General features: G+C 39.0%; 1 protein-coding gene across 4 annotated transcripts in view; it reads right to left on the bottom strand.

Annotated features, from left to right (window-relative positions):
- LOC105559828 (transmembrane and TPR repeat-containing protein 1-like) overlaps positions 1 to 24,167 on the bottom strand; it is a 194,517-nt gene that overhangs the window by 14,660 nt on the left and 155,690 nt on the right. For all 4 annotated transcript variants that reach the window (XM_012008432.1, XM_012008433.1, XM_012008430.1 and 1 more), the window contains 4 exons: positions 14,447 to 14,636; positions 9,743 to 9,864; positions 9,497 to 9,661; positions 8,998 to 9,111 (listed from right to left, as the gene is read on the bottom strand). In XM_012008432.1, coding sequence (XP_011863822.1) covers positions 8,998 to 9,111; positions 9,497 to 9,661; positions 9,743 to 9,864; positions 14,447 to 14,636 — 591 coding nt within the window. The remainder of the gene's footprint in view (positions 1 to 8,997; positions 9,112 to 9,496; positions 9,662 to 9,742; positions 9,865 to 14,446; positions 14,637 to 24,167) is intronic.

The following is a 24,167-nucleotide window of genomic DNA, read 5'->3' as shown; positions in this document are numbered from 1 at the left end:
AATATTAGAAATGGAAGATATCTACCAAGCAAGATCCAAGGTTGGATGTTTCGTGGCGGTATAACGGCCCGGCAGGGGTTACTTCCGAGTTACTCAGTAAGGGACCGTCAAGGGCGAAGAAAAATACGGAGATAGGATTCGTGTAAGAGTTACACAGCGGAATGAGAAAAGCGAATAAAAATCCAAGAGGAAATCCAACGCCAGTCTGATAACATGATAAAAACAAGATAACCCAGTCAATTTTATATACATATATCTTTGGCGAGTGTTTACACGTGCATTTGGATAATGGTGATGTAACTCTTGTTGAATAATACGTGATAAAATTGGACAAGATACGTTCAATGAGGAATTGCGTGAAACATCATTTTGCTATTCCTCGAGGTTCCTCGTCGAGATGCATCGTCGACGCTCACGACGAAATGGAAATTTTTCGTCACAAGCTACGACGATCTTGGTTATAGGTAGTTATCAAATTCTCTGGAATTCCTTCCGCCGTCTTAAGATGCAGACATGCCTTGTACCTTGGCTTCTCTGCCTTCGGGAAAGAGGATTGCGTAGAAGGTATGCGTTGCTTCCGTCGAGGATAAGTCACAATCCGTGAAAATACTAAGAGTGTGTCTGGGGAGTGAGAATACAAGGCAATGGAGAACGACGGGGAAGTCTATCCGAGTAGTAGGGAGCTTGCATGCTTTTCTCCAAGAAAATTCGGTCGGGGATCGCGACGGATTCAGAAGTTGCTAGAACTCGGCACGGCTCGGGGAAAAGCATTGTCCTGTCGAATACGACGAGAATTCTTTCGTGAAGAATCGACGGAAGTTGCCGTTTAGCCAAAAGTGAATATCCCCTGAGACGCGTCGGTGCATGATCTAACTTGTTTGAAACTGTTTTAATAGGATCAATTAGGAAATGAGAAGAGCGAAGTATCCGTAACGAAAAGATCGCTCTCGAAGAAATAATCTGCATGTCCTTCGAGCGCGGGTCCCGAATGACACGGTTGCAACGGACCGCAGTCATTATTCTGCGAAAGAGAACTACTGTTCACGCTCGATAACTTTCTTTTAAATTTCAAATTCTGTAAAAATATCTCCGTTTTCTCTTGGCTTAATTTTCTATTTTATTCCTGTTGAAATATGTGTCGAACTTTCTTTTATTTCCATGGATAACAAATGCTGCGAAATCAGTTAGAAAACTTAATAATCTCCTGCATCTTCATTTACATTTGCTTATATCTTCAATTACATATTAGCTTTACCCTTTTAATTATCTACGAAGATGAGAGAGAGAAAGAGAAATTGTTATTACGCTCTTTCCGGTCAAGCCGCTCTCTGGAGCGGATATCCGAGATGTGTTGCACGTTTCCAGGAATAACTCGAGATCAAGTTAAGAGAAAATCAATCAGCCGTCTTGCAAACTTCGTTAAAAGTTTTCGCATGTGTGCGCGACTGCGAGCGTATGCTGTCGGATGTGTTCCTTGAAAATGATGATTTGAAGAAAGTTGAAGAGACCGTACTTTGCGTATAACAGATTGCTGTACAAATCTTTTTGCAGTGCATGTGATTAAATTGTCGCGTCTTTCATGCTTGACATGCAAAGCGTTTGATAATCCCGGATTTTCATATCTCGTAATCTACATAGGCTATATCAGCTCGCTTCGTTGCCCGGTCTCGACGCAACATGCTCGCTACTCTGTGCAAAACAACCTCGGGCTAGTCGCCTCCATAAAGCTGTACAAAGTTTTAATGAAGGCCATTTCGAATGGCTTAGCCGCGCAACAATTTTTCATTTGTGTCGCACACATAAAAGCACACGCTTCTAGCCATCTATCTGAAAGATCAGTACCAAATTTTAAAAATTAAAATTTAATATAATCGTATCATATCTCAAGTGACTTGTGGTGTAGGATAAAAAAATTATGGAGTAAATTACTAATAAAAAAATAAGTACAAATTAAATTATTATATATACTTCATTTTTAGTTAATATTTTATATCTATATATTTAAGTATCATATAAAACACTGTTGTTTTTTATAATACCATAAAAGACCTACGTTAAAAGACCTGCGTTAAAAGAGTGGCTGGATGTTTTATTAAGCACTTTAATATTTTTCACCCAGCAATACTTCAATAAGCTACAGAGCAACTTGCATAATAGATGCTTAGCATCGAGATATTAATCGCTAGTTATTGAACCGTAATCGAAGTGCGAGATCAAAATATTAAAATAATTAATCGAAATATAATTGGCCACCAAGGACTTGTTTCCTTCCTCTCAACTCGAGATTCTCTCATGCGACGCGCGGAATATGTGCTGTCGAAAACTAGTGTAAAAGATGGAACGCCGTACAGTGGTCTCCAGAGAGGGACGCAGAGAAACCTCGATATTTACACGTCAGGGGTTGCCATCCCCGTAAAGTACCCAGCGGGGTGCCGCGTGCCAGGAGTGTCTCTTTATTGGATAATAAATAACCTGTTTCATTTATAAGAAGGAGATAAAGTGTGGTAGACTATGTTCCCCAGATAGATCCTTCCTCGCCGACTGCCTTCCCATGCAGCATCATTTCCCGGAAGTTGAAATTGCCAAGTATACCAACTGTACAGCGAGTACTGTCTAACATTTATTTAATACGTCTGACATGACGGAGTTCTTTCCGCTACCAAAAAACGTACAGTAAAAGAGAGAAGATAAATGTTTGAAATATAAATATGTTCGTAAATAAGGTAGAAATTTTTCTTGAATTTACTATGATTTCTCCAACTTAATTATCCGAACTTAATAATCACCCGATAAAAATTATCACAAAAATAAAAATAGAATTTAACTTTAAAGTTGTTGCAGTAATTAAGAATTAATTTAGTCTAGGAAAGTATATTTATTTCCTCATTTTACATATCTGCGTATACATATATACAAGAGAATTATATTTAATTTAGACAGTTAGGAAAGTATTCCGACATCGACTCGTAATTAGCCTCTTCTAAGTAATAACAAGTTAATTGGAATACTTGTTAAAAGGAAGAAACGAAAAGTGTACCCTTCCTGTAATGTTTAAAAACATTAATTTAAAATAGTTTCACAACTCTTTGCTCAAAAGCGAAACAAAAGGAGGAACAATGATCTCGCGCATCGATGCCATAAACTAAATTTAGATTCAAATGCCATATCTACTCGAACGAAGTCGCAACTTACTGTTGGTGTTTCCCGTAAAAGAAAGCTTAACCGCGGATAACCTAAGATGGCTTAGTTCTTGCAAGATTTTCCGTCGTTATTTTCGATAGACTAGTTTTATGGTGGCAGAGCATCGTAAAGTTAAGACAGCGGCGATGCTGGACATTCGAAAATTAAAAGAAGAAGAGAGGTGAAGAAATTGAACAGAAATATATTATATATATTTAATTTTTTGAATATTTTGTCACCATATATTATATGGTTCGTATTACTAAAAATAATTTTCTTACGTTTTCCTTCATGAAAAAATTTAATTACGTATATTCGTATAAACGTCATAATTATAGGATATTAATTCTAAACCGTTGCTACGACTTTGCTATAAATATCTCTTTGCGAACGTGAAACAATGACCGAGTATCGCTGCGTCGCACTGCGAAGAATCGATGAGCAAACTATAGGCTCGCATTGCTCACACGTCGGAAACGTTGGTGGATAAATTGACCGCATGGCTTCCCCCTTTTCATAGCACCCTCCACACTGCGGGTTCATTGTGTACATGTACGTTTCACGTTGGTTCAATACGTTTCGATCGATTCGATAGATTGTGCTATGTTTCACGCGAGGAAGATAATTACACATGTAATATGTATGTCGAAAAAGTAATAATGCCGGTAACATTTTTCGTAATACTCTCTAGAATAATGAGGTAATAACAGTCACAGTCAAGAGCGTAGAATACTTTTACAGGTCTTAAGACAATATCGCTATTTTAGCTGAACGTCATAAATACGCACGGGCTTCATCCGCGTGGAGCATTATTAAAATTGCAATACTTAGAATACAGCGAACGTTACTAAACAACTGTACGAAGTTTCTCGTATAGCTACAGTCTTACGCAACCGCGTCTTATGCAAACTGAGTTATGGTAGCTTTATTCCATTATTTTTGCACTGGAGCGCAAGAGAGTTCCGCTTTATTCTTTGAACTAATAAGTATACTGTGCGATGAATATACACAATGAACTTTTTAATAACTCTGGTCTTTTCCATTTATATTTAAAAAAAAACTTGGACGTTATGGAAGATCAGTGGAAAACGATTATTAAATATCAACGCGAGAGTCCTCTCCCTCTCATTGGGATAAAAAGGTAAACCGAGCGTAAAAAGTCATTTAATTGAATAGCATTATATTGCGGATGGTTTTTGCAAAATGCACTTGGAGAGCAATACGCAGTAAATTATTGTTAGACTGTCGATATTATTCAGGCAAAGCATCGCCCCGTATAGCCACGACTCGTTTCTGAATGTTCCCTTCTACGAGCGATTGTCCCGAGAATTTTTATTGCGGATCAGCGTATTCAAGGGATTTCCTTCGCACTTGATTTACTGCGAGATACAGAACCTGCACACACCGAGCGTGGTTTTATGCTCCGGGCTGAATAATAGTAAAAGCACGGCGTCGTAAAACTGCAATCAAATAATGCATTATCGTAAATATACGGCTGTATAATGTCCGTGTAAAATTCTGATGGTTTATATATCTCGTCCACGGCCGGTATCTACGACCCAGCAACAATGCATCACCTGAAAATGGCGCGTATCGCGATGCTGGTTTTGCCACAAATCATAAATAATGATATCGACTTTAACCGAAAATTTTTAAAGCTGACGTACTTTTAGACAACTAAATTTCCACGCTGCTTATTTAAAGACTTTTATTTACTAATTTTGTGCAGGACGATCAATCTTTTAAGGTTCAAAAGGTGAGAATATTTGGAGAGATTTATTTACGAATTAACTAGCACTGAGTTCTCTTTATACGAACGAAATATATTTCTAATTATAGACGCGCACATATTATTGTAGTATTAATTATTGCGAAGATTGAAAGATTAAGAGATTGAAGAGCGATTACGGATTTATACACATGCAAAATTGCACAATAAGAAAGACCAGTTAATATAAAGAAAGTAAGAAATCATCAAGTTTTAGCGTTTCGTGACTATCGACCGAAAGAATGAAAAAGCAGGCTGTTGAGAGAGTAACGCGACAGTGTACCAAAATAATCGGAAAAAGAGGGGAGAGGGGGAGGGGGAATAAAAGAGAGCGAAGGAATGCGTTTTCACGATACGGTCTGCTTTCCCCGGCGAATGAAAAGCAAACAGAAAAGTCGCGTCTTACCTCGATTCTATGACGTTCCATCGACCGAGTATGCTCGCCTCTTCTTTCTCATTTCATTCTGCCTTCCGTTTTATCCTTCGTTCATAATTCTCAGGACACCTCGCGCCGTTCTTTCCGCAAATGCAATAAGCGCTACAGAGAGAAAAGGAGAGAAAGACGGGGGCTAGGGGGGGACCATGGAGTGAACACCTCAAGAGAACTCTATGTTCTTCCGGTGACGCTCAATTATTACTCGTGCACGGACCAGGTCAATCTCGGGCTACTTTAAATTACTTACTCGGCGCGATATTCCGGGGGGAGCGGAAACTTGGTCGTGGATCTCCTCAGGGAAATTTCGTACGACAGATCGAAAACTAATTCGTCGCGCGAGGATCAAAACTAAAGCGGAATGTTGCAGGCGATGAACGAGATCGCAGCGAGACGGTAGAAACGCGGGAGATGTGCGAGGAGAATCGAGCCATTATTCTCGAGCGGAGTTTTATAGAATCGCACGTTAGGCGATACGATCATAAAACGTTATTTCGAGTACGGGGTAAAAGAGAGGAAAGGCGGTCTTTCGCCAATCTACGAGCCAGCGCCGCGTTATGCGTCGGCTAAAATAGCGAACGATGCGATGATTTGGCGCACAAAACAAGCGGAGGAAATTGCCAGTTAGTTGAAGGTTCGATTTTTCAGAGCCAATACTAGCCGATCCGCAGGACGGCGATGCAGCGACGGTAACGAAAAGTGGCGGAAAAGAGGAGTCAGAATATAAAGAGAGAGAGAGAGAGGAAGAGAGAGTGAGAGAAAGAGAAAAAGAGGTGCGACCCGCATGGAACGGCTAGAAAGCTCAGCGTAGGAAATGAGATCTACAAGTGAGCGAACTGGACGAGCGCGGGTGTACCGCCGAAATGCAATTTTCATCCGGCTGCAGTCGCCCGCTTCTGCAACGCAGCGGCTGCAGCTGCTGTCACGCCGACCAATTCTCGTCCCTCCCCTTCGCCTCCCTCTTCGTCTGTCCTCGGGTTTTTTTCCGGCGCGCCACATCACCATTCCCTCGATATGTTTACCGGACTGATTGCATTCGCGTAGACAAATAATCTGATATTACGATGAAACAATCCAAGCGCGACGTTGCGAAATGCACGTAGCGCTCGCGCAACGTAACGTGGTAACGTGTACAGAGAACAACGACCCGATTAATCGGTACACCGCAGACGATTGCTCCGATGATGAATCGCACGACGCATCGCGGAAGTACACGTCACAGAAGTTTAAAATGAGAATGCATTTTTATTTTTCCACCGGGCGATAATTTTTTGCGCCGCGATGACTCTTGTTAAGCGTTTCTTGTGCCGGACGGGATAACGAAATGCACGAAATGCACGTGGGGCAAAAACGCGACAGGAACATAGGAAGAGACATGGAGAGGCAGAGAGGCAGAGAGGCAGAGAGAGAGAGAGAGAGAGAGGGGGGAGAAGCGAAATAAAAAAAACAACGAACGACTGGTTACCACTTCATCTCGAGCGCAGTCGAGCTACGGCTAATTAATGCACTTTTGTCGGTTTGCTGTGACCCTGCTCGCGCTATGCACGAGAACCGCGATGAGGAAAAGGGTGGTCGAGAAGCACAGAGAAGAGTCTGCATGTGGTAATAAGATTGTATTATGTCGACTACCCTTGTATGATATTCTGTCTGTTCTGTCACGCATGAAGGAATTGTATATGAAGCAAATGAAAATAGACGAGAGTGGTAAAGATGTCAAGATAAAGACGAGATAATAAAACAATACAATGTAAACGTGATTATTTAAAAAGATTTCTGCGATAATATTATTCTGTGGAAATTGTGAAGGTAGAAAACAAGCATTTGGCGGGTTGGTTAAAAAAATGCAAATCATGGATTTGCAATTATATTGTGCCGCCGAGTTTATGCATTAATTTACCGTCGTCTATATATCTATCCCAAAGATGAAAGAATTATTACAAAGTTACAGACGGTATGAAGCCGAAAGTTGATTAAAATTCCTCAGTAATGCTGAAATTTATAAATAAATCTTCTTAATTACTTTTTCTCTCGTTTCATCGTGATATTCTCTATAAAAGTTAAAAAGCCGTGCTGGATACAAGCGTATATGTACCGTAACGACACGTTCTTTTACAAAACAACATTCATATTCATGAATTCGTGTTTAATCCCCGTTCATCCATAATTTTTATCAAAATTGATACGTAAGTACAAAATAGAATAAACGGGACATTTTTTACAGCATTCTGATTGATAATTACCAACTTCTTTTTAAAGTAATTATTCGCGATAGAAACTACTAATTGTGCAATAATAGGAAAATTCAAAGTGAATTTGTAACAGAATGTCTCAAATAGTTGTGCAATGGATACATATCGTTTAGAAACATGTCACCAGAGACAAACTAGAAATACTCGAAGTGACACGGTTTACCGAAGTTTTTTAGTAATTACGGAGATACGATAAGTTATTTCAAAAATATTGTTTGATTTAGTATGTTCACTGCATGGCACGAAACAACAGCAGTCGCGAATTGATAATTATCGGACAGTTGTCCGGTAGTTACCGGACAAGTTTAACACCAATGTTTGAAGACCATTGATTACATAATTCTGCATATTTTAGTGAAACTTGCATTCAGAATTATCTTTCTTCTACGAAAACATATCAGCAGCGACAGCACAACATATATGTCACAATTATTGGAAACGTAAACTATGCTAGATGTTATATTTCAAATGTTTTACGAGTTTCCTATGTAACATATATTCCTACGTATCAACAAAATCTCTAATCCTATAAAAACATTCCCAATTTTCACTCAATTTCGAGAAGATATATGACAGCCGTGTACATGTAAAGTACAATTTATTGGATTTATGAATTTTGCATACTTCGAGGCGTGTTAGTACGTTGCTATACGTGACGACTGATACATTAATGTCTTGTTAATGTTTTGCAATCCGACAGTTTGAAGTAAATATAGCCCAGTTGTATATAATATTTTGAAATGTTATACTCGCACATTGCAGTGTTAATGTAGCAATGCAATAGGATTTATGACGTTTTATGAAATAATGGATTTTATTGCTTCAAATATATCGATCGCAATATAACGGCTTCCTCTTTTGTGTATAATATATCTACTTTTATACATTCTATAACTGTAAACTTTTATACGTACGATTCGATTATTTTGTAGACAATTGTCAGCAAAGATATTAGTCAGGAAATCGTAAACCAACGGTAACGAGATGTAGTCAATTTTGCAAAGTGTAACGAAAGAAACCGAATAAGATGATTTATTGTTCCTCCCACATAATTGAAAACATTTATTACGAAATCTTCGTATTAATTAATCGTATTAATTAATGAGTATAAAAAATATACATTAAATTATATATACATAAAATAATTTTTTTTCTGTTTGAAATAATTGATATGTAATATTCCGCAATTCGATACCGTCAAATGTGCAATCTGCCGATTATTAACACATCAGCAGCAAAGTGTTAAGTATTTGAAGGTTTGTAATGGTATTTGACATTATTCTCACGCGAGTAAATCAATACCACTTCCGTTCCAACGTGTATGTAGAAAATGTTATATACGGCGCAAGAAAAAGAAACACACTTACCAGAGGGCTAACTGATAATGGTGGACCGCAAGGTTCGGTTGCGACGTGTCTTTAAGGAAGTTAGCGAAGTTGTAATGCATCTTGGCATTGTAGGGTAGAGACCGCAGTCCCGCTCTGAAACAAGGCGATTTGAGGTCAGACGAGACCATCCTCTCGACCTCGACACGACCCTACCACCCTCATCATCCCATATCTACGTTAGTTATGTTTTGCGACCCTATACATAGGCAATCGGCGCCTGCACCAAGTTCTTGAGCGTATATACTACTGGCACTGTGCCAGTCTCCTTGTTTAAGTCAGAACTAGGCACTCGTCGTAAATGTCTACGGCATCTTCGCGTGACAAAATCATTTTTGTCGTAATCGCGAGGCTCAGATGCGATTGCGTGCAGTAGGAACGATTATTTATGTTTGTCATTAGCGCGAGGCTTTTATTCAAAGCAAGAAAGTTTCTCGGACGGTTAATAAAACATGTGATACGTAAGTCCGTTATCACGTACTTGATTAAAGTTTCTCTAGATGTCCAATCGTTGTTCCGAAGAACCGTTCTGAAACATCCTAAAACGAGCAGGAGAACTACGCCTGTAGTGATCCAGCTTCTTCGTCGTGGTACAGCGGCCCAGCTCACCTGCATACCGTAGACGATCAAAATAATCCATCCGACACTGTAAAATTACATCAACAATTCATGCCATTCGTTGCAATAATCATCAATATTGTTAAGTACAACACGCTAACGAAATTACCTCGGTGTATATAAAACCCGTTCTGCCACGACGAAACCCACCGTGACGAAAAGATTGGACGCAGGTAGGAACGGCAGCACCAGGAACATCCAACCAAGAACAAGAGGCGGATGCCTTTGTTGCTAAAAAAAAAGAAAGAAAAATATGATATATTATTTCAGACATTCGTTGATATATATATATATATATACGGTTTAAATCTTCGTTAAATCTAACGCTACTGCATCGAAATCTCTTCGAGCAAACTGTTACGTAAGTTTCGTCGTCTTTACCGGATGAGTGTACTCGATTAAAGTTTATGTTATACTTAAGTAAGTTTATGTTGCTTTGCGTATAACTCGCATACTCGTAAAATTATGTTTAAATGTACTCGCAAGTTTTTAATGTAAAACGAGTAGTGATTTAATACCATATCTTGTTCTGTCACTTTTTAACTTATTCAAAAGATTAACTTCAGAGCGTCGAAAAATTTTTGGAGAAATTTGATATAGTTTGATATAAATATAAGAATATAATCAAGTAATAACAAGTAGCAGTTTTACGCATTTCATTGGAACATAAAGAAAAAATTTTAAGTCTTTTAGCAATCTTATTGGTTTTCTTTTGTTGAAATTTCATCAGTCTGCATTATAACAAATTAAAGTTATGAAAATGTAAACAAAATGTTAAAACATATCAACAACGAGAGAAAATATTTGAAAAGTTTTGCGAGTAAATCCAAACAAAAATGATTTATCGGACATCCACTTAAATTAAGCCAAGAATGAACGGATGACCCTAGACTCGAAAAACAGTCAATGAATTTTTAGTCAGGTTCATAAAATATTGACTCGAATGGAAATGAGAATGACTCAACGACGTAAATTATAAAAATGTATATAACTGCGATTTTATTTTAGCATCAGGTTCTCGTCTGGCTTATAATCTTCAGTTAACAGTACTTTTAATTATTCATTTTATCGACCATCACAGTACAAAAATAATAAGACGTTTTTAAATCGAAAATATCGCATATCATATCTCTCTTGTATCATGTCTCGTATCAATTCAAACCAGTATCTACATTATTATCCGCGTGTTACAGTATCAAATAAAAACATACGTTTAATGCGCCATCTGATTCCACAACAATCGGCACTGTGGATGCCGAATGTTCGTATACAAAGCTACTGCATAAATTGGAAACGTGTACCGTGTACCTAAACTGCAAGTTACCTCGAGAGAAAAGCATGTTTACGAGACAAATGGAATGCTTCATAAACCTACGGTATCGCACGACACGCACGGATCGTTATCCCACGACGATGAAGAGATCACTGGACTGCGACATGCATCTGCACTGGCACATGCACTTTTGTGTAACTGAAGATGAAGAGACAGGAAACGGTATATCAAAATGGAAACTCATAAAATGGACAGATGCGGATTCTAAAGCTCGCGCATCTCATATCTCTCACTCCGCAGAAATAGATGAATTCAAGATATCGAACACAAGAAAAGAAAATAATAACAAAAAGTTTATATTTCGAAAATTACTCAAACACGAACTTGAACATGAAAAAACAAAGATATGGAGCATCAAAAGTGAAATTCAACAATGGATATTTATGACAAAATTGGTTACAATTTAGAAGACGAAAACGTAATAGCAAGATCGAATTTACTGGTAATTTGCTGCAAATAAACAAAAACTTGGACATAAACATAAACGGAAATAAAAAACATGCGTTGGTTAAAACAAATTCAACTCTTTTATCGATTATATGACATCATGAAAAAAACATGGAACAAAAATAAACGTTATAACCTCGCAGAAGTTCAACGCTCTACTATCTATTTTACATCAGTGGAAACGGTGAAAGAAATTGAAAAAAATACCTAACAAAAGAACATATTAATAACGAAACTTTTCACAAGTATGTCTTCGCGGAAAGCTGCGAACATTGATATCGAGCATTATCACTCGAGGGATCAGAGTGTTGCCGCCAACAATGCGACGTCATTCTCGTCGAGTTTATCTGATGAAAAAGGGAGCAAGCATACAAATAATGTGCTCACGTCGCCATCAGTCGATGATGGATCGGCCACAGTTAAAATGAAAACTGAGAACGACTATGGCGTTCTAGAAAGGACTCATTCTGTAATTGATAATGATGCGACGTCAACGGAGATTGAGATGGGTTTCAGTGGAATTAAAAGTCATCCACTGGCCGATTTACCGTTAGCTCATTCATCGCTATCTCGTGCACACTCAAAAACGTATCTAGGAAAACAGAAAGTCCATCACGGTATTAGCGGGTCGAACCAATGTTCGACTGCTGCTTCACCCAGATCTCTGATGGATGCCAAAACGCTGATGGAAAAAATCAGAGTAAGAATAAAAATCGGAGAGAGATAAAATCAAGAAGTTACCGTACATGTTGCAGAAAAGACTTCAGTTAAAAGTAAACATCAACATAGTTTATTCAGGATTGCATCGTTAAGCCAGTGCGGAGGTAATTATGTGAAAACGAAAAGAAACTTATGGATCTAAAGCCAAGTTATGGATATAATACGTTTGTAAAAAAAATCTATATTGATGGCCGTAGTGTGCTAAAGCATTAATACCAAAATATCATTAGTTCGGAAAAGAACGACATTGGTGAGAATTAATTATTAACGGCGATTTGGAAGAAATTTATTTATGACGCTGAAATATTAGGAAAATCGAAAAAGATTACTTAAACGCGAATCCCGAGCTGCAATCAGAGTAAAAAGAATAATAAACCTGATGAATCCAGCCCATCGTAGCAAGCACCACAAGGTTCGTCATTATAAACAATAGTGTAAAAAGTGGACGCGAAAGAAGAAGCGTCACAACCGCAACAGAATGATATAAATGTTCAGAAAGAAGGCAAGATAATTATTTGCTTGCTTTTGTCAACAGAAGAAACTCTTGGCGAAATGCGAAATACATGTTAAGAGTTATAGAAGAGGTAACGTCATTCAACTCATGTACGGACGTACAACACGAACATATCAGCGATGTAAAAGAAAGTTGGAAAGTTACTGCGAGCGTTGCAACGTCAGCACAGGATGTCTTCCAGAAAAGTTCGGAACAAATTTCAAGATAAATTAATGCAAGATTTAGTGACATAATTCCTATGCAAAATCACAAACGGAAAGAGGAAATTGCTGCAAGCTTAGAAAAGCCAGTGAATTATAATCTGCGATTTTCGGCAATCTTGAAACATACGACGAAACAAGTTAATATAACAAGAATTCGCTGTCTGATTCTGAGTATGATGCGGATAACGAAAAGGAAAATAGAAATGTATCGAAAACTAACTTTGCAAATGTAACTATGTCAGCAAAAGATGTGCAACACTAGCATTATCAAAAACGAACATCAAAATGGCGTAACAATAGCAGCATTCGTTATCCAATTCACATATAGAAGCGCAGACAGAACACGAATACAATAGAAATCTTTAGTGAAAATCAATAGAAACGATTTTTCCATGTAAAACACCAAGTAGAAGGAAACAAGAATAACGTTAACAACAGCGAAAAAAGTTTAAAAACAGCCACAAATACCGTGACATTTCAAATTCGAAACAATATAAAAAACAAGATTTATTAAAAATTGCCATTGCCTAATTTATACGTCGAATCAATAATGAATACTTCCTTCTTTCGAAAAATCGTATGACTTAATCAAGAAATCACGAATGTGCAGATATAGCATCCTCGATAAATACAAAAGATATAGCTGTGATATGTGAGAGCAAAGTATTTTAAAATTTATCAACAATATGATTATATGTATGTGATTCATATACTGCATTATAAATCTATTTAAACAAAATAAATTCTCAAATATACACACAAGACTGTAGAGTAGAGAGCAACCACACTTGTGAGATCTTTCCCCTCTTATAAATGCGTAGATGTGCTGCGTAAGAGTAAGGATGACCCCGTTCGAGGAAAAGACATCTGTTTCCACTTCGTGCCTGCGAAGAGCTAGCTAACCGCCGGCGGTTAGTCAAGCATGTGAGGTGACATTAAAAGCACAGATATGACCTCTTTGAGGAAAAGTGACCATCGACATACAGACAGCGAACCTTAAAGAGGTCATTATGCCGAAGGCTCAACGACCGCCACGGATAATCCAAAAGATGTAGAGGACAGAAGTGGTTTGCGAGATATGCTTTTATCGTTTAACTTAAAGCTTATGTCGTGTAGTTACTACGAAACTTCTTTTACGACTCTCGAGTCGAGCACAATTTCATCATTGTCGGACCGTGGCTGACAGATATCGAGGTACAGGAGTACTACATTTCTCTCTTGTGTTACGTCAGGCCCACGGCTGAAACGTTTAACCGCGGGATGACATTTCGCAGACGATAACTGGTGGTCATTCCGCTTTATGATCTCGTAACGCGGCCGATAACGTCAGCGAGTCTACGATACTGATCACTTGAAAAGAATAACTTCCTTTACGTCGATTCGTTAAAATAAAGTAAAAGAATTGACGTAAAATTTCTCCGTAACTCTCTTGTTAAAACGTGACTTGGTACTGTACCGTAAAGTCGGAATATAACAAGATTTTTCCAACTCTTAAAGGAGTATTTATGAACTCGTAATAACTTATATGCAAATATTTTGATAGATTTTTAGTGCAATTTTACTGTAATCTATAATTATCAAATTTGATATGCTCACCTCGAAATCCGTGAAGGCTTTGTACGTGAGAACCAGACAACCGCCAAAGAATATACAGGTGGCTAGATTTCTGGTGTCCGTAAAAGATGTAACCAAAGGGACAGATCCCATCTGCCAATCGTGCGAGAGTATAGCCGGACACAGGAGCAACCAACAATTCAACGCTGCCAAGTAGCAAAAAGTCAACAATCTGAAATTAACAAAAAGTTTAATTAGATTACGTAGTACAAGTAGTGCAGTTGTATTTCAACTAACAACAAGCATTTTCGAAGATGCGATTATTAATTTGCTAATAATATTTGATTCTGATTTGGCTATTCTGAGAATCGTCGTTTGACGTTGACGAAGTCAAGTCAAGTTTGCCGCGCTAATGTCTTTTTCCGAAGAAAATTGGCTGCTCGATTGTCGCGACGAAGGCAAGTTCTCGCGATCGGTATTGTCCTCTTGGCGTGAGGTGAAGAGGTCGGTCAATGAGGCCTGGAGTGGTATCCTCCAGTTGCTGACATCGAGGTTCCATTTTCTCACTATCAGCATCTACCGATATAATCACCGATATAATGCCCTCCCCTATCTCACGGCAAGCGTCTGTACGATCTTCGACGAGGATATTCTCGGTGTATCGTCGCGCTTCTCGGGACGGCTTACTCGGCAAGTCTATTGTCTCGCGAACAAGCCCACGCACACTACGAGCCGTATAACGCGCCGGTAAATATTCACTCGCGTCGTTGCAAGTGTTAATTCCGATGGTTCATGCGTCCCTCTAATTGTCCTCGGCACCAGATGCGGCAACACCCAGCGCGCATCGGCTTTATTCACCGGGTAGTCGAAAAGTGAATGAGTAACAACAGGTCGCGAAATGTAAGAGATCTTAAGTCCGCCCTCTCAATAAATTGCCAGGTTGATGCGAAGGGGTGAACTTATCTGTGTGTAAAGATAGGAGAGACATCAAATTACGATGAAAATACGATGGAGATTTCTAACAATGTGCGCTGTTACATCGCGATCGTTATATATCATCGCAGATTAAATAAATTTTCTCTGCCAACCCTTTTTGATAACATGGTATATTCCGCCAGTATAATATGACTTTTTATGTATTCTAATGAATCACTGTTTCTTCTAAATGGTACATCGAAACGTACTAAGGGGCATTAAAATTTAAATATAGAGAGAGAGTCCCTAATTGTTCCCTTGGCGCAAGAAAAATCTACATTCTGTGCAGCAATTGTTCTATGTTCCGCAATTAACGACATTTATCCCTTTGTTATTTCGTGCTTGAGCACGTATATTGTACTGCTACTTTCTAATTAATATCCATCTCTTGGATAGTCGGGAAGTGAAAAATGCAATGTAACTCTCGGAGCAAAAAAAAAACAAAGACAATAACGTATCTCGGTTCTGGGCGGCTGTCCTTTTTCCGCATAATTTTTCTTGCCGCCGGCCATCTATATTTTCATTTCGTTGAAATGATTGATGAAAGCTTCTGCATCGCGATTTCGCGAGACACGGGAATTGGGAGCTCCTGATGCAGGAATAAGGGACGATCTGAAATGTCAAAATAATAATTTGTGGCATATGTCAAGCGCGACGCACGTACTGCCATATGAAAGAGCAGGATTTTCCCGAGAAAACGGTCGCATAGAGAGTGACATATTCCCGCACGTCCACTCTTTTTGGAAATCGCAGGTATTACAGAGATTGCTATAAATCTAGGAAGGATATTCTCAGATTTGTGGACTTTCATGGACTTCCATAGACTCGCCCAAACAAATATTCGCTTTTCAGAGGTAGACCTGCAGTAGTCCGCCCGTTGGTAATAGATAATAGTAGTAGAGTAATAATAGTCAGAGATGCTTCTCTATTTTCGTTTGCCAAGCATATAAGAGCAACAAATGAATAAACTATTAATTTACTGCCACGTACATTAAAGAGCAAAAGAATTGCAAAAGAAATTTATTTCTTACACTTTGTACTTCTCTAATTTGAAAATTATTTAATCCTTCTTTTACTTGCAAATTTAATTTGTATTATCTTCTATATTATTTCTTGTTTATTAACAAAAGGATATTAATATTACATTGGAAATTTTGAACGCTGAAAAATTAATCAATTGGTTCAATTAAGACCATTTCATTAAGATGGTTCGCGCCAGACACCGTTTCTTGTTGGTCTTACGATCGTTTGTCAAGCCGACGAACTTTCAGAAAAAGCTTTCCTTTGAAGCCGTCATTCGCGTAGAAACGCGATGTCATTAGCTTTTAATCGGAGCGTTCCATCAATTTACCCTCTCTTTCATTCAACCGCCCTCTTTTTCCTCTATACCTTCGTGATATGCGGATATCGATTCTGTCGATGCTCATAAGCGGTAAACTTTCCCGTCCGTATTCTTCCGTTAAGGTATTGTTGGCTTCCAAAATTACACGCATTGTGTCAATCATTGCGTATCTATCTCACATACGAAAAGCGGAGAAATTGAAGCGCGAATTGATATAAAAATTCATTCGCTAGTCGCCAGTAATATTAAATGTACTTGTCAGCCGTTATTAGCATTCGCTTAGAATGTGTCCGAACGGAGGATGACAATTTTCAAAGCGCTTCGAAACGATCAATCATGGTTGAGAAATTCATGAAACCAGGTGCAAAGTGGAAACTTTAATCGACGCTCGCGTGATAAGTTCTTCGCACCATCGTCCGTTCGTTTCGTCATCGCCGGCACGTAAGAACTTTGATCTCCCGTACATGCTTTTGAATTCAGATGAAAGCAATTTCCCTCGATTACCAGGCCGAGGTGCAAGATAGGCTACGATCGATTCGCACGTGTTCCTAAGCATTCACTTGGCGATTTCGAAGCGAGATTTATTGCATGCATAATCACGCAGCTTCTAAGCACGCAAACTGCCATCATTTTTCTATGTCAAATTTTTCAGATAGTCATCCCATTTGCATAAATGCAATTTCCAAGCGCGAAGTCATGGATCATGTAATTAAAAACACATGCATACCTGTAACAATTTGTTAGTAATGTTCTTCACACTATATCAATTGAAATGTAAAACACTTAGACCGAAATGCAAATACACACTTTGGTTTAAAAATAAAATTAGATATCTTCACCGATAAACACATTTTGCTAATGCGCACTTGTATTGTGTGTTTTCTTTTCTATCGCGCTAGTGTTTCTGTTCCGAACTCTCGGAACGTAGACTAAATTTAGACGCTCCGGCGGTGTAATAAATTATCAATTTTCTTGCGAGACAGCGCATTTTGTTTCGAGACAGCTCGTATTGCGTGAATAATCGTGACGGTCGCCGTGAATCGTTATAACCGAGAGGAATAAATTGCTCGTCTCTGAGTTATGTTACGTCGTTTCTATCATAAATTATCTTTTGCATGAACAATGATTTTTCGTCGCATTTCCGCACGTTCTTTTTTCTCTTTTGCGAAAGCGTGACACTGAATAATCTAATTTTCGGATTATCTCGTTACTCTCGTCAAAGGGTCTCTGAAAAGTAGAGGCGATCGACGCTGTTGCGTACGAAGCGATTGACCGGGAAACGACGCGATATCGTGAGAAGAGTGACGGTGCGGGAAGAGGTCTCTGTAATAGAGGTTTATTGGCAATTAATCTTGCGAGCCGGATGTGCCCGCTTCGTCGGGCACGATACACTTCCGTCTCGGCGAGCGACCGGTAAACCGAGGAGAGATGTATTGCGCCGTCCTACACGGAATCAAACGTACGTCCTTCTCTCCGTCCTTCCTCCCGTCGATGCCGAACCTCCGGTGTACGCGCCGTGCGTCTTTGTCAACCGCGCCGGAAGTGTATTGTTCCCCGAGTACCTCCGGTGCTCGCAAGGTGCCCATCATCCTGATTGAGCGGGCTAACGTACGTAAGTGGCGTTATCTTTTCCGCGTTCGCGTTGCGTAGTGTCTAATGTGTTAAACTTGACTGAAGTGTATCTATTTCATCGCGATATAACATTGACAAAGAGCGAAGTTGATCGCCCGTTACGTTCCTGCGTTTATCATAGTTATCGCGCTTTCCACGCCCACGTCAAATTATCCAATGCGAGGGTGGTATCCTGAATTGGCTCTCCCCCTCCCCCCCTCTCTCTCTCTCTCTCTGTCTGCGCAAGAGTATCGATTTTCTTTAATATTTAATAGTTCAATTCTATTCTGGTGGTGTCACAAAGAGAAACAATAGCACGCGTCGGTGCACCGTTTCTGTGAATAGTAGTAATTCCGTCATTAAATTTAACCTCGATGATCGGATACGCGAGCTGCGATATTGCGGTTTGATTTTCAATCGACGGCCTGCCGATAGAAACGTGCCACATAGAATTCAAAAAAGGTCGCGCTTGTCACTATTCGTTAGCGGGCTCATCACCGGCTGTTACAGGAACTATTATTACAGTATAGTATAATTATTTTTACTGTGAAACGGACCGCTATCAGCGCTGTTATTATTTTCACTAAATCGGATTAACGGTCATTTGCAATGGCCGCAGCCATCAGCTCGGAGTGCATTCTCAGTTTCTTTAATTAAGAATTGTCATGAAGGTGAAAACGGAAATGGGTCGAAGCCAGAAACGGCATACGTAGATGTTGCATTTAACCCGATCTGCATTTTCCGCTTAAATGCATTCGCCCCTTCGAGTTTCCGACTTTTCGCCGTGCTACAGCCATGCCGTTTAGACGTTGCTCTTCGGAAATCGGATTTTCTTCCCTCGTTGTTAATGGCTCGTATTAGTTCGGCTCGCGCAAGTTGTTTTAATTGAACGTACACGAGAGCATCGGAACTCTCCACCGGATCGTAAAGAAAAGAATAATTAACGAACGAGCGATAACGTCGGTACTGTTTAGAGTTGTATTTTGGGATATAAACGCGAGAAACGTGCTCATGCCAGCGAGCTCATAAAGGATTCTCGCTAATTAAGAGCATTCGATTGAATGGCGTGCAAAAGAAATTACATCCATTATTGAACTTCTATATGGAAAATAAATTTTCTTTTCATCGCACTGTCTCTGTCAATTATTTATTCAACGTGTTGCGCTATTTAATTGCCGCATTGCGCGATACGATATTTGATTATGCTTCATTAAATATACTCAAGGACCATATATTTCTCGATTATCCTTTGTACATACATTACACTTCGTATAACGTATATATTGGCAAAGCAACATTCATCGACTAATGCACTATGCGCTCAATAGACTATGATCGGATGGAATTGATGTAACACGAAATTGGATTGAAATGCTATTTGCAGGATAGTATGGAATAGTTATATGCTTCATTGCTCATAAATGATACATCGTAGTAATACCTACCGAATCATTTAGTCCATTGTGTGGTTAATTTCGTAACAAAGTTGCGTTTCTTTCCAAGCCGATGAAATACATTACACATTGGCGTTATTAGGCGCTAATGTAATTAGTCCAATCTGCGAGGATAAATTTCCTCGCCGTAGTTAAGCTCAATCGTGTATAAACTTTAGCCACGTATGTCCACACATTATTTCTGATATACTCTCGTAGAGTAGTTTCAAACTTTGTGACGAAGGCCGGGACTAGAGCCATTAATACGGTTTTATGTAATTTACTTGAGAACATTAAGCACTCGTCTGTCCAAAATTACTCTAAGCTTTTCTCTTATATGTTCTGTGTTCTATTAGAAAATATGTATTATATTTCACTTACAACTAGCCTAAAGATTAAAAATAAAATTTCAAGTGATAAAGTTTGAATATTTGTTTTCAAGTAAAATGAATTGAGAAAGAGAAAGGGGTGAGAGAAGGAGAGAGGGAGCATACAGAGAGATTTTTATTCTATCAAAGAATGCCTATATCTACGTATTCTGTGAATCCTTTTACACTTTGATACTTCTGGAAATAGTGCATTGTCGCGAGCGTGAAAGTAAAACGGAGGAAACGCGGGAGACAGAAAACAGTGATAGCAGCAGAAAGTGAGAGAATTAGTAGGTGGGTCTCTACGCAGATAATTTGTGGCGTGCAATCCCGGCCCAGCTACCAAGCCAGAATAGGTAAGGCGTAAGCTACACCCATTTCGTAGTAATTTACTCGACTTCCACCCCTTCCCGAACGAGTGGAGTCGGAAGCGGCAGGGTTGATTGATCGAAGGCGAAGCACATCGCCTCGCGCTCGTGGTAGGATACGCCGTCAGTCTTGGTTACTAACATACGGAAACTGATGACGATCCAGTTCTACGTACGGACGCGTCAGAATAGATTCAGGAAACGCGTACAACGAAGCCGCACGCTGCGATTTAGCTATTCCACTGCCGACGCCACCTCTCGTCGCGCGAATGCCTCTCCTCTCTGCCCTGGTATCTATATTTCTCCAACTGCACGTTGTAATGAATGGAAGACGTCGGTATGGATGATGACGTACGTAGGTTTCGGGTCTCGGGTGAAACATTCAGGGTTCAACGCGTAGCCATGTATATCAGATATGTCGTTGAGGGATTGTCAACGACATCCCCCGGTGATGTCTCGTTGCTATATCCAGCCATTCGCGTATCCACGTTATAACGATATATACGAACAAGATCTCTCGGGAATTTCAAGTTTTACAACCCTATATTTCCCACCTCATGAAATAAAGAGTAGCGTTCAATGAACTAGTCTGTTTCGATAGTGTCCCTCCAAATTGAGCAGGGTTGGGAAAGTTATTTTATAAAAGTATCTAGTTACAGTTTTTTCGCTAAAAATGTAACTAGTTACAGTGACAAGTTACTAATTCTGAAAAGTAACGCGTTACAGTTACTCAAAAAGTAACGAATCGTTACTTTGCAGTTACTTTCTTGTAATGAAAATAAAAATATTAAATCTGAAGTTGAATTATAATATAAAGTGTCAATAAAGCCCGAGTAGCACAAAGTATTGGAAAATAATGTAAATGCAATACAGTGCAATTACAGATACATAACATTGGTATTACAGTAGCCTTTATTCTATATTCAATATTACAATTTTATTGGGCAATCTTGCGCATCTTCGTCATTTCGCGATCGGTCTTCGCGATTAGTTTTTCAGAAAATTTTCAAAAAGTTATTAATTGTTTAATTTCATCCATAGTATAAATTTTAATTTATCGCGAAACGTAATTAAAATAAATATAACGCGAAGTAAATAGTTTTTATCTATATACTTGAATTTCGAATTTGAAGATTGAGTCACAAAGAGACAGTCATTATCTATTCTTGAATAAATAACTGAAGTAAAAATATATTTGATTAGTTTAATGCAGTAAATTTTTTAAGTTAGTTTTCTTCTTTAATTAACTTCTCATGGTCGTGCATTTCGACACGATCGACGCTCGTAATATAGTTCGAACCGTACGAAATATCTGTCGATAATAAACCGACTATGGAAGGAGTTTTCTCCATTTCTGATCTCTGGTCAAAATGACGAGACTGTATGGTCAGGAGCGACGAAAGGTAGGTCCCATTTGGCCCGATGAAGGAAGACTGAATACGATGAAATAAGTTGATTATACGTATAATTTATATTTCATTCTTTTAATTTTTATTCCATTGCCGTGTGTAAGTTTTATCATAAGGGCATACATATTCAGGGTAGACATCTGCGGGATACGAAACGAAGAAGATTGGTTTTTGGTTCGTGTCGCTACGTCGATTTTTCGCCGAGTTATAGCGTTTTAAAAATCGGGCGCGCGCGCACCATTCATGAATGAAGGCCGCGCGAGTTTTACGCGAGTAGTACGCGGGCGTACTACGTCCCCAAAAAACTGGCACAAAAACATACGAGGCACAGGTGTTCGGTAGTAAACATCGCCGCGCGAGACGCCGTGCGAGACACCGCATATACGCGCCGTCTGCTGCTACTGAATGAGGATTAAGATCGCGAGTCGATATAATCATCAATAACTTCGCACAGAAAAATCGTAGGAAGATGATCCTGGTCTCGTTGGAAAGCTAAGATTTCAGCGCTTCTAACGAGATAAGAATCGCTTATCTCCGATTATCAGTTTACGAGATTTCATTAATTAATTACAAAAATAAAATTGATTTTGTCCCGAGATCGAGATCGCGAATCGATATAATCGTCATTATCTCCGCACAGAAAAATCGTAGCAAGATGATCTTGGTCTCGTTGGAAAGCTAAGATTTCAGCGCTTCTAACGAGATAAGAATAGCTTATCTCGGATCATTAGTTTATTAGGCATTATTGATAAATTCCGAGAAAATTGATTTTGTCCCAAGATCGAGAGTGCGAATTAATCTTTCGATTGGATGAATCTCTCTCACGTCGTGCATTAAATAGCAACACTGATTTATGTTCATTCAATATTCATTTTTCTATATATACACATATGTAATTGCACAGTTTTTTGTTGATAATCCCCTCCTCGGGTACTACCTTGTCGTGGTGGAGGGGCTTAAGTACCCTGAAGGGTTACTTTCTAAAAATCACTCAGTGGTTTATTACTGAAACAATGAATATTCACTGGTTTACAGTAATGACGCACTGATTAATTTTTAGAGAGTACAGACCCTAAAGACGGAACAACCAAAGGTACCCATCGCGTTCGGGAGTGCCGTATAAAGTATTCGCATTAATAAAGACACTTCAAAGCTCGTTTGAAAGATATGTAGTCTTTAAATGTCCATTCCTGTCGAAGGCCACACTTCCGAGATTTGGCAGTTTTTGGGACGAGCATTAAGATCGCTTGTGCATGCAGCATCTTAAGTGCCCGCATGGTATAAGACCCTGGCGTCTCACTTGAATCCTGCCAGGTGTTTCGGAAATCGTCTATATAATTAGGCTGCTTTTTGCTCGTGACGAAAGTTGTAAAAAGATGGTTTTCCAAGTGGTGAAGCATCTTTTTTGTGTCGATGTCGATTTGTCGATCAATTCGTTTTCTTCTGCTTGGGACTTAACCCTTGCTCTTAGAAACCGTGTTTCTCAATTTACTCGTCGACTCGAAGTGGAGGCGGACTTGACGGAACTCAATACTTCCACACGAGCTTTGTAACCGGGAGTGTAGAATCGCGCGAACGATCTTTCGCGAGTGTGCCAGAGGACAGTCTGAGAGGAGGAGGAGGTCTCGGATAGGCATCGGGCGTCGTCGGAGCATCTTTGAGGTAAATACTTTTCATTTCGTATAAAATTTATCTTCCTTCTGTCTGTCATTATATCTTACCACAATTAAAAATAATAATTGGAAAGAGATCACTGTTTTAACATGAATTTTGTAATTGTATGTTACAGACTGCTGGAAGAGTCCCAGAAGGAGTCCCGAAGGACAACCTGAGTGGAGGAGGAGGCCTCGGAGAGGTTTCAGGCGCCAGCGGAGCAACTTTACGGTAAATATTATTTTTCCTTGTTTTGTAAAATTAATGTTTTCCGGTTTATTGTTGAGTCATTTTATTTCACCATAATTTTAAAATAATTAAAAAATTAAGATAAAGATCTTTTGCGGAAAATCTTTCACGATATTTAAATCTAACTGAATAAAAAGTTAGATACGCGTTGAAATTATATTTTGCAAAATTGGTTTTGTTAAACACTGTTTTTTTAATATAAATTTTATATTTGTGTTACAGATACAGATAGACAACAACTCCGCTGCTGCGCGTCGGGTCGGTGAGTGCGAATTTTGTTTATTAAGGAAACGAATCTACACCTCTTAAATCGTAGATTGTAGATCGTAGTAAAATATATCTCGTAGATTCGTTT

The sequence above is a fragment of the Vollenhovia emeryi genome, unplaced genomic scaffold (genome assembly GCF_000949405.1).
Source record: "Vollenhovia emeryi isolate VEMERY1.0 unplaced genomic scaffold, V.emery_V1.0 DF939252.1, whole genome shotgun sequence".
NCBI classification, from domain to species: domain Eukaryota; kingdom Metazoa; phylum Arthropoda; class Insecta; order Hymenoptera; family Formicidae; genus Vollenhovia; species Vollenhovia emeryi.
The sequence above is the reverse complement of the archived record's forward strand: the minus strand, read 5'-3'. Positions and strand labels throughout refer to the sequence as shown.